At 34.3% G+C, this 15,574-nt stretch overlaps 2 protein-coding genes across 2 annotated transcripts; both read left to right on the top strand.

Moving 5' to 3' along the window:
* On the top strand, positions 1,485-5,166 carry LOC105158334 (probable receptor-like protein kinase At1g80640). The gene is made up of 10 exons (XM_011075057.2): positions 1,485-2,088; positions 2,535-2,702; positions 2,820-3,070; positions 3,205-3,337; positions 3,428-3,491; positions 3,579-3,675; positions 3,753-3,855; positions 4,273-4,391; positions 4,481-4,570; positions 4,663-5,166. Exons 1-10 carry the CDS (start codon positions 1,920-1,922, stop codon positions 4,810-4,812), a joined length of 1,344 nt encoding a protein of 447 aa, XP_011073359.1. The 5' UTR covers positions 1,485-1,919; the 3' UTR covers positions 4,813-5,166.
* Positions 8,328-10,042, top strand: LOC105158332 (ribonuclease 3-like protein 1). The gene is made up of 3 exons (XM_011075055.2): positions 8,328-8,627; positions 9,085-9,199; positions 9,731-10,042. The coding sequence occupies exons 1-3, from the start codon at positions 8,495-8,497 to the stop codon at positions 9,888-9,890; spliced, it is 408 nt and encodes a 135-aa protein (XP_011073357.1). The 5' UTR covers positions 8,328-8,494; the 3' UTR covers positions 9,891-10,042.

The following is a 15,574-nucleotide window of genomic DNA, read 5'->3' as shown; positions in this document are numbered from 1 at the left end:
AAAAAAATGGGTACATAGAAAGTAAATGATTGCACTTTACATTGTTTGATGGAAAACAAGAAATAGAAAGCCACTTTATGGCACTTATTGAGGAAGAGGATAATGCACAATCAATTCTCATTCATTGTGTTTCTTTCTCTTGCATAATTATAAATCACATATTGTATTTTATTAAATATATATGGCTTCATCATGACTTAGGTACCCATAAATTCTGAAAAATTTTGGTCAGGTTTTCTTTATAAGATATAATTATGATTTTGTCATTAATTATAGAATTATTTGCACTTAGGCCCTTTATAAAAGAGAGTTTTGAAATTACACTTACATTTCCTCTGAAAAAAATTTTCATTTACGCTTGACTCATTCCATTAGGTTTGGACAAAAAATGCCGACGTTAGGACAAAAAAACATAAATTTTTAATTTTGCTCCTCATTTAACATTTTGAAGTATATTTTTGTACTTATATAAGGATAAATATAACATGTATATATGGAGTGATGTTAATATTATTATATATTTTTTTTCTTATAAGTACAAAATTATTACATGAGAAAGGTAATTGAAAATTTATTTTGTTAACACCAATATTTTTCATTCAAATCATAATGAAAGATTGTTAGGTGTATATAGTAAATTTTTGAAGGATGGTGTAAGTATAATTTTGAAACTTATTTGAGAAAAAAATATAATTTCATAGTTTCAGAGAAGGTCTAAGTATAATTAAACTTTAATTATATGTATTAAGTAACAATAATTCTTATTTTATCACACTAATAATTTTCAAATCTTAATAATGGGATCTTGAAGTATACGTTGTCACTATGAATTAGTATTGACAAAAAAATTATTCATACAGTTATCATTACAGACAATAAACGGCACATATATAGTGACAAACTAATGGGAATACATATAATTCAGTATATTTGTATTGTCACTAAATTATCTGAAGTAACAATTTAATGCACAATTCTATCACAGCAATTATATTGTGATAGAAATTAAAATTATTGTCACTTATTATCTATATCCATACTATTATAAAAAGAGAACTGTATTATCGTACCAATGTTTAAATATCCAAATTTATCTTTCAACTCATTTGTTCCCTTCAATAAAATTTGGTTATAATAGTAAATTCAATATTTTTTTTAAATAAATTTTACTAAAATACCTCCAAAATTCTCAACTTACTCCACTTTTATGTTTTTAAAATCGTTATTCCATAAATGATAATCAACTTGTGATAGAATTATTAATTATTTATAATTTTAAAATATTTTTACACACACATTGATAATATATTTCTTATGATAAGTTGATAATACTAAAATTGTTGCTTAATATTTTATTATTAATACTTTTTTTGTTGTAGTGAAATTAAAAAATGTTTGCAAGAGGAGGGAAAATAGATCAAATTTCACTTAAGGCCCATATTAGCATCTCTGCTCTCTTTTTGCCCCCCCCAGTCTTTTTCTCTCTCTCCACTTAAACAATGGCATAGAACGTGAGAGAGAGAGAGAGAGAGAGAGGGAGAGAGAGGGAGAGAGAGGGAAGAAAGGAGGTTCAACTTTAATAACTGCCACATGATTGTAGTGCATTTGCCAGTGACCCTTTTTCTGGATAGCAGAAAAAAGGAACCTCAGTTGCTTTTTCCTGACCAGCCCTGTTTCAGTCCTTTGTCCCCTTTCTTACACAAACAAAGCAAAAGACTGAGATTAATATACACAAAATCAAAAACTGAGACACACACACACAAACTCACAAACTTAAAGACGGTCCTTTCACTTCCACCTTTAAAGCATTTCAAATTTGAATTGGAGTAAATATCAGACAAGCAAATAGCTTTCCCGAGAGAAAAATCCCACTTTTTTTCACTGTGCCCACAGAATTCTTGAAACAAGAAAGAAGGGAAATGAAGAAGATTTTGTTTTTGCTGCTTATACCCATTTGGGTTTTCAGTTTTCCTTCGTTTTCGGCTCCTCTTGATGTAAAGCCTGACCCTCCGGTTTCCGACCCTGTTCTTCCTACTGAAAAAGATCCCTTCTTTAAGGATTCTTCTGATTTCATAGCTCATTCTCCAGGTAAAATTTGAGAATTTCCCTGCATTTTTTTTTGTGATTGAATTGTGGGCTCTAAGATTTTGTCAAGTTGGTTTGAAATTTTCTTCATGTTTTGGTTGGCGCTGATAGCTTTCTTGTTCAAGCCTTTTAGCCTGGGCTGATCGTATGGTCATCTGGAATTTGTTGCTGAGTGATGTAACTCTGTGTGCTTTATCATTTTTCTTTTCATTGGGATTCCTCGGCTTTTCAAGAAAGGTTTTTTAGCGTATGATGGTGGATTACTGTGAATTTATTTCTTTTTGTCTTGTATCAATTTTTTGTTTTTTGTGGTTGTTGGTCTGGATATGGGCAGGGCTTGAGGGATGGTGATGATTTATAACTGCTGTTTGATTTTAACCTGGTGTAATCTACATTTGTCAAAGTGTTCTTTAGAGCTAATCTGTCTCCTCTTTTCATGGGATCTGAAGTTGCGGAGGTGAAGGTAGTGCATCACCAGGATTTGAACAAGAAAATCCTTGTTGCACTGGTTGTCTCTGCATCTCTTCTTGGTGGAATTTTGCTGCTGCTGCTCTGTTTTTCGATCTACAGACTGAAAAAGTTGAAGAAATCCAATGCCAAAAGGGATCAGAATTCAGGTATTTTTCCATTTAAGTTAAAGTGCCACCTGCCTCTTTACCTTCTTTTGATCAGGTAACTCTTCATTTTCATACCCTTTCAATACATTCTTCTAAGGTTTTGATTTGGACATGCAGATGCTGCAAAGGGCATGTCATTTGGTCCAATTTTGGATAAGTTCAATTCTTTGAAAATTGGTGGTAAGAAGGGTTCAATTGCTGCAATTGAGTACCCATTGTTAGTCACTGCTACAAACAATTTCGATGAAGCCAATATTCTAGGCGAAGGTGGATTAGGGCGTGTTTATAAAGCTCACTTCAATGACCATAGCCACGCAGCCGTTAAAAAAATATATGCTGGTGGGCAGGAAGCTGAAAGAGAATTTGAGGTAGAGTTAAGGCATGTTCTACTTGATTCTTGCACGTATTCGTTTCATTTTTGCAGGATTGTTGCAGCCTATTGCCCTTTCGTTTATTTTTTGCATACGGTCGTTGTTGCTTACTCGTCGCTTTGGAACTGCAGAATGAGGTGGAGGCATTGAGTAAAATTCAGCATCAAAATATAGTTTCTCTCTTAGGATATTGTATACACGGTGAAGCGCGGTTCTTGGTGTATGAAATGATGGAGAATGGATCTCTGGAATTCCACTTGCATGGTAAAAACTTAATTTTCCACATTCGGTAGATGTAAATTATCAACTCCATGTATCTCTAAATTCAAAGTTTTTGAATGCTTATTACCTCAGGACCTTCTCCTAGGTCAACATTGACTTGGCATCTTAGGATGAAAATTGCTCTGGATGTTGCAAGGTACTGGTTCTGATTTTCAATTTGGCAAACTAGCAGTCCTTACTCATCTATGATTCAGATGACAAACATTTTCAATTAACTGATCAGAGGATTAGAGTACCTGCACGAGCGCTGCAACCCTCCTGTGATCCACAGAGATCTCAAATCCTCGAACATTCTTCTAGATTCCAACTTCAATGCCAAGGTCAGAAAATGATCTCTATGTTTGTGAATATAATGAAAGCGCACGGATTCGCTAACATATGTACCATTTTTATTCAGCTTTCTGATTTTGGCCTTGCAATTACTGGAGGAAACTCAAACAAGACTAACGTCAAGCTTTCAGGAACGTTGGGTTATGTAGCTCCCGAATACTTGCTGGATGGTAAGGACATGTCTCTGTCCCCAAACTGCATGACATGAAATTAGCGACTTGTGGTGCCCAATATGCATTCGTCATTGTACTGATCTTGTTTCCAAATTCCCTTTAAAACTGTCTACATTTAGTTAATTGGAAAGTTATGCCGTGTTTGTCTTGGCAAATATATAGAGTGTGAAGATAATAAACGTACTTCCTTGATGGGGCTATATCGGTGAGTAAGATGGCTTTCGGGAAGGTTGTTATTTTATTGCAAATGATGTTAAGAATAATGAATGCTAGTAAAGGAAGAAATTAGAGAACAGGAACAGGGAAGAAGAAATTGTCTATATATTACAATATAACCATGCATCCTCATTCTTGAAAGAGAGTTTCAATAGCTAGCCAAGAATCTCTTGCCCAATTTCTTGGACAATCGTTCAGGTAAGCTTACCGACAAGAGCGACGTATATGCATTTGGTGTGGTTCTTTTGGAGCTTTTGACGGGACGAAGGCCTGTGGAACGAGTAGCCGAAGCACAGTGCCAGTCTATTACTACCTGGGTAAACGAACCTTTCTCGACTTTGTCTGTTCCGTCATGAGTTTCTGTTTTGATTTTGGCCCTAATGTCTCTATCCTCATCATTACGCAGGCAATGCCTCAGCTTACTGACAGATCAAAGCTTCCAAGTATTGTTGATCCAGCCATCAGAAACACTATGGATTTGAAGCATTTGTATCAAGTGTGTTTCTTACACAACAGCAATCATTAGTATTAAAATTTCTTTAGACAACAATTACTAATTCTTGCAAAATGTAATTTCTTTCTCAACAGGTGGCTGCTATAGCTGTGCTATGTGTACAACCGGAGCCGAGTTACAGACCGCTGATAACAGATGTCTTGCACTCGTTCATCCCCCTTGTGCCTGTCGATCTCGGGGGCTCACTAAGAGTAACGGATTCTACTCTCTCGACCTGTGCATAGCTTGCATCTTTTTAACTTCTCTCGAAGCGGGACATTCTTAATCATCAAAACTAAAAGAAAAAGCTTTTTTTCCTGTGACCCTTTTGCTAGGAAACCAGATTAAGGATTTGTATTGGGAAAAAGTTTTGGTTGTGTTCTTACACAGCTTTGTAAATTTGAGAAAGAAAAAGGTTTTTGTTGTTCTGTCATGACTCATGTTCTGTACTTGCACCTCTGCAAGGTGAGCTGTGTTACCTGTGTATGTTGTCCTAAAATCTGTAGCTACAACCCCTTGTGTTTGTATATAGATTTATATGAGAATGCATTTTTTGGAGCCACTGAGTACCAATCTGCAATAATGTTTGTATGGTCAAATCAAGAATTGGCGAAGGCTGTTTTGGTATTATTTTGATATTTCTAGTATTTCGGCTTGATGTGAAAATTGCTCCTTTCACTGTCTCTGTACCACATATTTCTGTAATATTTGATACAAACAGATGATGAAGTCAAAGTTACTGTAATGAGGAAAATTAAAAAAATTTGCATGGTTCGGAGAATGTTTCTCGACTATGATTAGTCGGGTGTTTCTGGATATGGTAACACAACTACCTGCCAGTTGATACTGGAGAACAATGTTCCCAGAACTGGTTGGTTCGAACAAAAACCGACCATGATTTCGGACCGGTCAAAACCGGTATTGCCGAATAACCGATCAAAATTGGATTTGACTTGTATATAAAGAGCTGAAAAAATGTTAAAGTGAATAAGATTTTCTTTACTCATCTTGCAATTTGGATTTGCCTAAAGCCCTCAACTCACCTCAACTTCTTCCAAAACTTTCAAGCTTTTTCAAATTTCAACTCCAAAAGACAAAAGGAGTAATAATTTTACAAAATTGTGGTACCTTCGATATTATTTACTTGTTTGTCTGTTTAGTCAATATTTATGTTGAAATGAATTGCATATTTATTTTCAATTTGTTTTTATTTTTCAAATCTTTATGCTTAACCAATTATATATATAGCAGGATTTGAGTGAATCGAATTTTTTAATCCGATTTGATCGGTAGGACATATGACTCAATAATTTAACACAATTCCATGTTGGGTTCGGTTTTAAAAACATTGCTGAATAACTTACGCAAAATCTGATGACGAATTCTCCAAACCAAACTGCTAAAAAGGCTTCTCCATGTTCAGACAAAGAGATGAGTACACAAATTCTCTTTGAACTTTCCCATTGGATTATTATGAAGCCTTTCTGGCAATGATTTTGGAATTTGAACACATTTGCTGACTTGGCATATTTTGATTTTTTGCTTCAACAATCAATTCCGAGCTGTCCAATTTATGTATTCCTTCCAAGGTTGTTGAAAGCAAAGAGGCACTAGAAAGAATGATGTCTTCCATCCAAGCACTACAAAACGTAACATCGTTTTTTCACGACATTACCAAAGTTGCATGCATTATTAAAACAAAACCCATAAGCCAGAATCTTGAATGGTGCTAAGTTCTCATCACAACATCCATAGCCTCCGCCGGACATGAAAATTTGGAACAATTATATTTACACCACCTCTAAAAAATGTTGGATTATCAACTGCCCGGCCTCAAATTTTTACATTTACAACCACACTCCCTTTGGAATGACGCCAATTAAAGTTTACGATAATTGTTGTGATGTGCGTCTGCAATTTGGGATGATTCAATAGGTTTATTTGTGTAAAGAGCGTTCCGAAAAGTTTAGGTATACCACTGGATTTGCTTGCTTAATTTGCAAATCGAGTACATGAGAACAATTCATGAAAGGTTCGGTTATAACTTTATGATGTTTAAGTAGTAAGGTTACAGGGGAAATAAGTGAGCTCTTAAAGGCATAGTGGGCAAGTATTTATAAGTATAACCAAATTCTACAATTATATATGGACTATTGATATAAAAATAATCCGTACATACTTAGGTTTAAATTAATTTTGGAATCAAATAGCCACCACGTGAATAATTGTGACGCGGATTTTGTGCCATTTTAGGTATTAATCGACCTTTTAAGTGCATTCATCCCATTTCCGGGTATTTGGATGGGATCCGTATATCATGTTATAACTTATATAACAATTTCAATAAATTTTGCATCAAGCAAATAATAAATTTATTAGTGACCATTACAGCCCTACATGTCTCAGTTAAGGTTATACTTCAAGAAGGGTTTATATCCACGAGAAGTATATCTATAACTCTAAAGTTGGACAAAAAACTTGACAATCAAAGTATGCAAAGAGGGGTGTAAATGTAATTACCCATATAAGCTTTCTTTCGCCCCTATTTAAACACAACTATTTAAGTCTATTACCAAGATTTCTCTCATCCCTCCAACCTCACTCTTTACCCCACCCCTAGCGGAGGTAAAGGTTAAACATCATGAATCCCTTCTCCAGCTGGTTTTGCATCAATAGCAGCAAAAATTTATTCGTAAAGATAGTTCATCCCGGTGGCCGTGTTGAACTACACGACCGGCCTATTCCAGCAGCCGAGCTGCTCATCCGGAACCCCAAGTGCTGCATCGCTCACCCCACCGTCTTCCGCCACCCACACGGGATCGTGTCGCCCACCACCACCCTCGCGCTTGGCCAGAAATACTATATCGTGCCCATCACTACCATCAGGAAGCTCCAGCTCAAGCACGACAGTACTCGGACAGCCAGTCTCAGATCATCAGATGATCACAAACAGAACACTAAGAAACGAGAACTGGAGTCTGCAGATTGTTGCCTGACGATCAGAAGGAACCAGAATGGTCGGGTTAAGGTGAAAAATGGCAAGAATTTGTGTTGCGAGAAGAAAGGAGTTGACGGGTGTAAGATGGCTAGGACAGGATCATCATCAGTTGTTTTTTCAGAGCATTGGCAGCCTGGTCTGGAAAGCATTACAGAGGAATAAAATGTTGTCACTAGAGCTGAACTTTCTTGCATTAACTAAAAGAGTTTGCAGTATTATGATCTGTGTTTTGCTTTCTTTAAGAAAAATATTTGTAGGTAGAAAAATGAATTAAATGATTTTTGTTTTGAACGAAGTGGTAATGCAATATAACATCAGAACCATTCAAACAAGAAGTTTCAGGTTCGACAGGAGGTGTTTCTAGTACCGTAAGTCTTGAAAGAAACAGAATTACGTACACCTGCGTTTTTTTTTATAAGAAAGAACGAGACGTTTCTCATTTGTTTAATTTTTGATTTCTTCAGTTTGGCCTCAAGTATAAGAAATCGCATTTTCAACCTCAGGTTGAATTTTTATAGCTTCTTAAATTTCTATAATTTGGTGTTCATAAGTTGGACCGGGATAGAATCTAGCGGTCAAGCAAGTCTGATTTCTATTTTGAAAATTATTGCTAATAAATAATCATCAAATTAGTCGCTTTCATATACAGAATCCCAGTAGCTAAATAAATGAGAAATCTTAGAAAAGTCACCAAGTATGAACAATTAGATGTACGCACGGTAATATTATAAAATAAAATACTAATATCACTGCAAATAATCTTAGTGATCCACGTACTCACCCTTTTATGTTCTGTTAGGTACAATCCAATACACCACCATTAATACCTCACCTCCCCTACCAACCACACCCCTGACTATGAACATATATATTAATGGGTACAACTTTCTGAGCCAAAATTTGATCTATGAACAGATAACATCACAAACATGGAACAAAGCAGGATGGTAGGAGGGCCTGTCGAGCAAGAGAGCACAACTGAAAACACACATGAGAAAAGAGCTGATGAAGGCAAGATTTCCGGGGAATACAACCCAACCTCTGCTGGCTCCGGCACTAAAGGTATATGTCTATATGCAGACAGTAATGCTACTGTTCTTACTGTTTCCTTCATGGTATTCCTGTTTAAAGAATTGGGGTATCAAACCCTTCATCCTAAGATTTTCGTGAAACATGTATTTCTGGATTTCTTGCACGCAATTAACATTATATTAATTTGATGCAAGAAGCTAATGTAGGAATAATTCTTGTCAGATTCAGAGGAGTAAACTGTATGACTTGAAATATAAAAACACCTCTGATTTTTTCTCTTCTCTCTACTAAAGGAAAATGAAAAATCTGAAAGAAATGAAGAGAATGCAAGTAATTACTTTTGGAGCTTTCTGAGTACCATAAATTCGGCCCAACGCCTGAATTAAACTGATTTTGCAATAAACCTGTGTTGTCTATTCAATCTTCAGTTGGAGCTCTCCAATTTTCGGAGGAAGAAATTTTTTTATCATAGGTTTGCACTTGTCAGATGCTGCAAGGAAGGGATCCCCAAAGGCAGATTTGCATGAATTGTGCGCTCAGGAACACTGGAAGCAGCCTGTGTTCGAGTGCTGCAATGAGGAAGGTCCTGATCATAATAAACTGTAAGTCTAAGGCGAGAACAATCTATACACATAGTATCAGCCTCGCATGAGGATCATCATAATACATTATTTCCAAATAGAAATGAACCTTTCTAAGGAATTTCAGTGTCAAAGAAGGAAATTTCACAAAAATTAGTAGCAAAAGATTAAAGCACTTGTAAAATAATTCTCATCTGACCTATTCTTTTATTGAAGTTGGTGTGGAGCTTCAGTGATAAATTCTCAGGTTGGAAACAGCCCATTCAAAATTTTCATCGAGTACAAACACCAGTGGGTGATGCCAAAATAGATTTCCTGTGAGCATATACACATAAAATTTATCTTAAATGTTTCTGATTCAAGAACAATAACAAGGACAGAACCATAAGCTGTATGAATTTAGATTCTGACTTTCTAGTTAGCTACTATAACAAGGACAGAACCATAAGCTGGGAAGAAATCAGAATCTGAACTTTCTTGATAGCTACTTGGATTTATCTGTTTTGTGGACTTGTTTGTTGTGGATTATAATAGCTTCAAGATTTTGCATAGGTTCACTTTCAAGGTTGTCGTTGAGACTGAAGAAGCATCAATGGCGGTCCTAGAGTGTTTCGGCAACCCCCGACCAAGTAAAAAAGCAGCAGCAGAGGATGCCGCAGAAGGGGCACTCTGGTGCTTGAAACATATGGGTTATCAGCTAAAGAAGCAGTGAAGCCAAAAAAGATCCCTGATTTCATATATAATGTTTTGCTGGTAGTAATCAAATATTCAAAACTCACAGTTTGCTTAGCTCAGATCATTCAAGCCCACATTATTTTATTTTTAATTTATTTCACAAGACTCGAGCAATTAAAAGTGGCCCAAATAACCAAACTTCACAAGATAACCTAAAAGTTTGAGGTTTAATCTTTGGCAAGGGCTGCTGAATTAACTTTAGTTGAAAGAATCAAGCAAACCTAGAAATAACACTAGATGCAGGGCCCAGGAATTAAAAAGACCGTACATAGAAATGCAAATGGATGTCACCACGTATTATAAAGCTTTAGTGCACAAACAAAATTCTAAGAGCTTCAAGGAACAGGCAAAAATATAACCAGGTAAGCCCTTGTTGGAAACAACTTAGGTGATAACTTTCAAGAGATGGAAAATTGCGGAAAGGGGAAAAAGAACATTTGCTTTGAGGCAATCTAATTCATCCACCAAGTGCATCATCTCAATCCCTAAGCCTTTTAGGATGTCAAACACTAATCATGAGAAACTTTCATTTCACAAGGCTAGTTGGCATCCAAATCTGTAATTAACAGGTTTTCTTCGGGATAAACTGATGATTATAGATGAGCACTACGTTGTATTTGCTTTAAGAACTGAATAATTTCAGCCATGACTAAATCCAAATATGATTCCAACCATTCTCTGTTATTTATGTCCTAAAGAAAGTCTACATTGAAACAAAAAATAATTCTCCATGTAGTCAAGATGATTTTCATTTATTAAACAAATATTCTAAAAAAAGAAGCAAATCAAGAACCTCGCTGTCATGATTCAAAGGCTATGAATTCTTGATAGGAGGAATCCATGAATCATGGTTTCATACACAGGCTTCTCCTATGAGTTCTGGCCCCAGGTCTTTCAATGGGAATATAGTGAAACAAAATTGTTAGCCCCACTTATATGTATTCCTTTTCATTATTAGCCAGTCAAGATAATTTATCCAAACAGGTTGCCACCAACAGTCAAACAATAAGTTAAAAACATATATACTGGGATTACATTATAGTCATATTATCAAACAAATTTGCGTGATTACGGGACTTATCCCTTTTAACTCAGTTTTCGCTTCGTTGATAAAGCCGGTAAAACAAATTTAAATGACTGTAAAAATCAACCACAGGTCTAATGAAAGTGCCAAGAACAGATTCTAAGTGCTATTCTGAGAGAGGGCATCTTTTCAAGGATCACGCAAATATAAGAAATAATCTATATATTTATATAATTAATATTATTTTGACTAGATTAATGTATAAGAAGTTAAATAAGACATATAAAACAATGTATGCTCTTAGCTTTGATAATCTGAATGTGGAAGTCTATCTGTTTACAATAAATACCGACATACACATACAATAAAATATTGTAATTAATCATCAAAAAAGAAACCACTAGCAGAACAACTAAAGCACTCAAATATCAATAAAATCACATAAATTTCAATGATTCAATCGGCATAATTAGAGCTTGCCTGTTGTGCACTTCATGAATTTAGAAAAAAAAGTCATACTGTAAATAAACAGTGAACAACAACGGCAGACTACCATGGAAGAGAAGAAGAAGAGGGAACTGAGAAGAAGATGCGTTGTAAGAAGAAGAAGAGAGAACTGAATAAAGAACAGTCAAGAATGAAAGTTCAAAAGTACTTAATTTGCTGAAATTCCCTTTATATTTAGGGTTTATTTTTATTTATTCATGGGCCTGGGTGGCCCAGGTTCTGGCCCTCTTCGTCATGGTGCGTCTAGGCGCACGCAAATGGCGAAGGCACACACCATGGCGCACCTTTTAGAATAGGTGATGACGGCGATAGAGTACAAAGATATCACACCTTTTATGAAAAAAAATAAAATACCTAGGTTGCCCTAATAACATGAAAGGACCAAAATACCCTAATATGAAATACAAATTAGCAAAAGAACATAAATGACGAGTAAGAAAGCAAGAAACAAGTAAAGTGCTTCACGCCAAACAGATAGCATCTCAACTCCATCGGCTTAAATCAAATAAAAGCGCTATGGTAAGTGAAATTTATGATTAACAGATGGGATTGTTGGTCGTCAACCAAGATCACATGATCCATGAGCCTGTGATAACTTGCCCAAGATGCTGGTCAAGTTGCAAATACACCTCTCACTCAATTATTTATTACCATTTAATTGCCAATCGAAAGGACAAGGTCTCATCACCACTCCCATTCACTCATATTTCACACTCTCTACAGCAAGAGAGTAACCCAATAGCTCCCACTTCTACTCAACATGAGTTTATATAGATTTGTGACCCACAACATCTTAGCTGTCAATCAAATATTTCATGAATTACCAAACATATTGATGGTTGACTCTAACAACACTTCTCCCACTTCCGCTGTTAGGAATGACGTCTACAATTTAAAGGGTTCTCGAGTGGTACCTCAACTTTTTTGATTGTCATTGTCCTGTGTCTTTTTTCTTTATACTCTCCACAAGAATTCAAACTTCGGTTGCCCTAAAACAACCTATGCATTCGGACGCAATTTGTGTTCCTTGCTAAAAAACTAAGTCTAACAACCTATGCATTCGGATCAACCCATGTGTATGGTATGCGCCTTTATTTTTAAATTATAATTATCTCACGATTTTTTGAAAAGGATATACATCAAGCACTCATTAATGTGACATAAATGTAGAACAACAAATTGTAATACAAGATCTTCACAACAGAGGAGGGAGGTTGATGTTTTATTTCGTAGTTTAAGGTTTTTCTCACTTTTGATCCCGTAACTTTCAGAATATAGATTTTAGGTACTCATACATCTTTTCATTAGATATTCAATGAAGAAGTCATGTAGCCGTTAAGTACATAAGAACAAAAGTGCTATTTTTAAAAACTATGGGATAAAATATGTGAATCTCACAATTAATAAGACCAAAAGTGTAAACGTCCTAACAATCACATTTCAAATATCTATCAAAAAGGTATAACGGAGCCAAAAGTACTACTTTTTAAAAATTACGAGACTAAGAGTAATAATCACGTAACTGATAAGATCAAAAATTAAAAAAAATCCTAAATTACGAGAGAAAAAAAATATTATTTTGTTGTGGATGATATATAATAGGGAGGGTTAGAGGAAGAGGGATATTAATTATGATATGTAGCACGTATCTTTGTCTCTTGAAATTGTTACTAGACATTAGGAGAAAATAAAATGAGTTGATGGATGAGCATGTGCATGTGCATGTAATCGTGCACAAAAATGGAGCCCCATTTGGGCTGCTCAAGGAGAAGGGACCACCACATCACATTCACATGCACAATCAAATGAAAAATTGTGGGCAAAAGTCTACCGGTAACATGCTTTTGTACCCTCGTTTACATACTACCACATGATTCCGGGAGAAAATTCAAGTATGTGAAAGCCGCCTACATACCTACCCATCACCCAACTTCACCCTCTTCTACGCTTTTCTTTGCCCTAAATTGCAATCTACTTACTTAGTTAACTGTGCTATGAAAAATAAGCAAACAGCCCTTTTATGAAAAATAAAATAATAGTTTATTTTTCTGTGTTTTTTAAAATATAACAATTTACCTTCTTAAGGGGGTAAATTATATTAAACTCGTTTTTTTTTTTTTTTTTTGTGTGGAACTGAATCATGTATTAATATAAAAGGGGTGATTTTATTTACATTCATTTATGGTTTATTTATATAGATTATATTTGTCTTTTAAAAAATTACTCTAATCATGAAGCTTAATCAATGAATAACGGTTTAAGCACACTCGCTGTGTGTGCACATTCTAAAATTTTATTAAATTCTTTAATTAGATGAAAGATAATGGTTATAAGGTAATTAACTGATCAAATCGACATAATAAATTAACTTTAAATGTGCATAAGTAAAAATTTATTGATAAAAACAATTGATTAAAGAGAGGATTGTTTTGGGGGGAAAATAAATATATTTGATGGCATTTTAGTCTATGCACATTTTGACAACTAAAGTAATACCTTATTATTCTAGGGGTCTTCCCCTTAATATAGGAGAAATAGTGTGACTATTCTTTATGGGACTTAAGTCAAAGCATGCAATAGCTCACTACAGAATTGATTTGCCTAAGACCTCCCTCCTCCACTGTGAGACGCCTTCTCAAGTTAAAATCATAAAATTTATACGAAGTCGAAATTAATAATACATCATATTTGGGATGTTTTTGCGCATTTAAACTTAGTAATTATCATCACATTAAACTAAGACACAAATTTCCAACTTTTTTTTATAAATCATTAATATAATAAAAGCAAATATTATTATCTCATAATATACATATAGTTAATAATAATTTTTATATCATTATCTTTTTTTTTTATCACTAATAGTATTACAAACTTAAAGTTCCAGAATTTAAATACTACTAACTGAAGGGGGAAAAAACAAAAATCATATGATAATAATGAAACCACGTGAAAAAAAGCACATAAAAACAACAAAAATGATCTGAAAAACCGACCACTATCACTTCATCTCATGCTTGTTTAGATTCACTTGCAATTCATCCCCCCTGACTAACTTTCATCTCTTTTATTATGCAAATTTTTGTATATTTATATCCGACATATTTTCTGAAAACTATGTTATAATATTGGAAAAAATGCAAACAACCTCATGTAATATTACAAATAAGTAAATGATATTTTTATTAAAAAACTAACAATTTATTATCTTGTATTTTTTTAAAATGAGCAATTTACCCCCCCCCCCCGGGTTTTTTAAAAATTCCCCCCCCCCCCCGTGTTTTTTTAAATGAATCAATTTAAAAAACACATGAAAGTAAATTGCTAATTTTTTTTTATAAGATGATAATTTGCTTATTTACAATATCATATTGAATAGATTGCATTAAACCCTTATTATATTATTAAATAATCGTCATATAATACTATGTATCATGATCTTTATTATACGTTTCTTCTTATAAAAACTTATCCTTCTTCATATTGTCTTTTGTTGATGTTTTTCGTATACTCCAAACGTCAGGAGAAATATAGGTTTTTATTGTGGTTAATTATCATAGTTAAAAGTAAAAAATTATAGTGAATATTAATTGATCAAGGCTGCATAATGGCTATTAGCTATTGTTTCTCCAAATGATGCCAGATTATTAACTACAACTAAAATTTGTGGCAAATGTTTTAGCCACTAGGTAAAATCATGGTGAATTTTAATTAATTGTACTAAAAATTTGAGTTCTTGCGTCGATTTTATCTGACCGTAATAGATAATATTAATAATTTTTTAATCGTAGTGATTTAATATATGAAATATTTTATTTTATTTGTAGTGAAAGGTTATATCAAATTAAATTCATGGCAGTTGTCCCAATTAAAGAAATTTAACTATCATAAAGTATTATTTCTTCACCGAAGCTCATTCGGACATCGCGGAACCTGATCACCATTCTGTCAATGTATAAGTTCTAAGTCCAGTTTCCATAATTCCATCGAATTAGGTATTATAAAACAACCGTCATTTAATAAATCATACGATGACATAAAGTGGTAAAAATTGCGTCGTGACATTATTCTGACTTAATTACCAAAACTCTATCAACATACTATCAAGTATTACAGATCAACCGTCACAA

This window comes from Sesamum indicum, linkage group LG3 (genome assembly GCF_000512975.1).
Source record: "Sesamum indicum cultivar Zhongzhi No. 13 linkage group LG3, S_indicum_v1.0, whole genome shotgun sequence".
Classification (NCBI taxonomy): domain Eukaryota; kingdom Viridiplantae; phylum Streptophyta; class Magnoliopsida; order Lamiales; family Pedaliaceae; genus Sesamum; species Sesamum indicum.
This window is presented reverse-complemented; position numbering and strand designations above follow the sequence as displayed.

Bases quoted from the DNA above. Each gene is read 5' to 3' on its own strand.
- LOC105158334 (XM_011075057.2), top strand. From the start codon at position 1,920: ATGAAGAAGATTTTGTTTTTGCTGCTTATACCCATTTGGGTTTTCAGT. The intron at 2,089-2,534 runs GTAAAATTTGAG...TGGGATCTGAAG, and splicing joins TTTCATAGCTCATTCTCCAG to TTGCGGAGGTGAAGGTAGTG. The intron at 3,856-4,272 runs GTAAGGACATGT...ACAATCGTTCAG, and splicing joins TCCCGAATACTTGCTGGATG to GTAAGCTTACCGACAAGAGC.
- LOC105158332 (XM_011075055.2), top strand. From the start codon at position 8,495: ATGGAACAAAGCAGGATGGTAGGAGGGCCTGTCGAGCAAGAGAGCACA. The intron at 8,628-9,084 runs GTATATGTCTAT...TGCACTTGTCAG, and splicing joins TGCTGGCTCCGGCACTAAAG to ATGCTGCAAGGAAGGGATCC. The intron at 9,200-9,730 runs GTAAGTCTAAGG...GATTTTGCATAG, and splicing joins GGTCCTGATCATAATAAACT to GTTCACTTTCAAGGTTGTCG.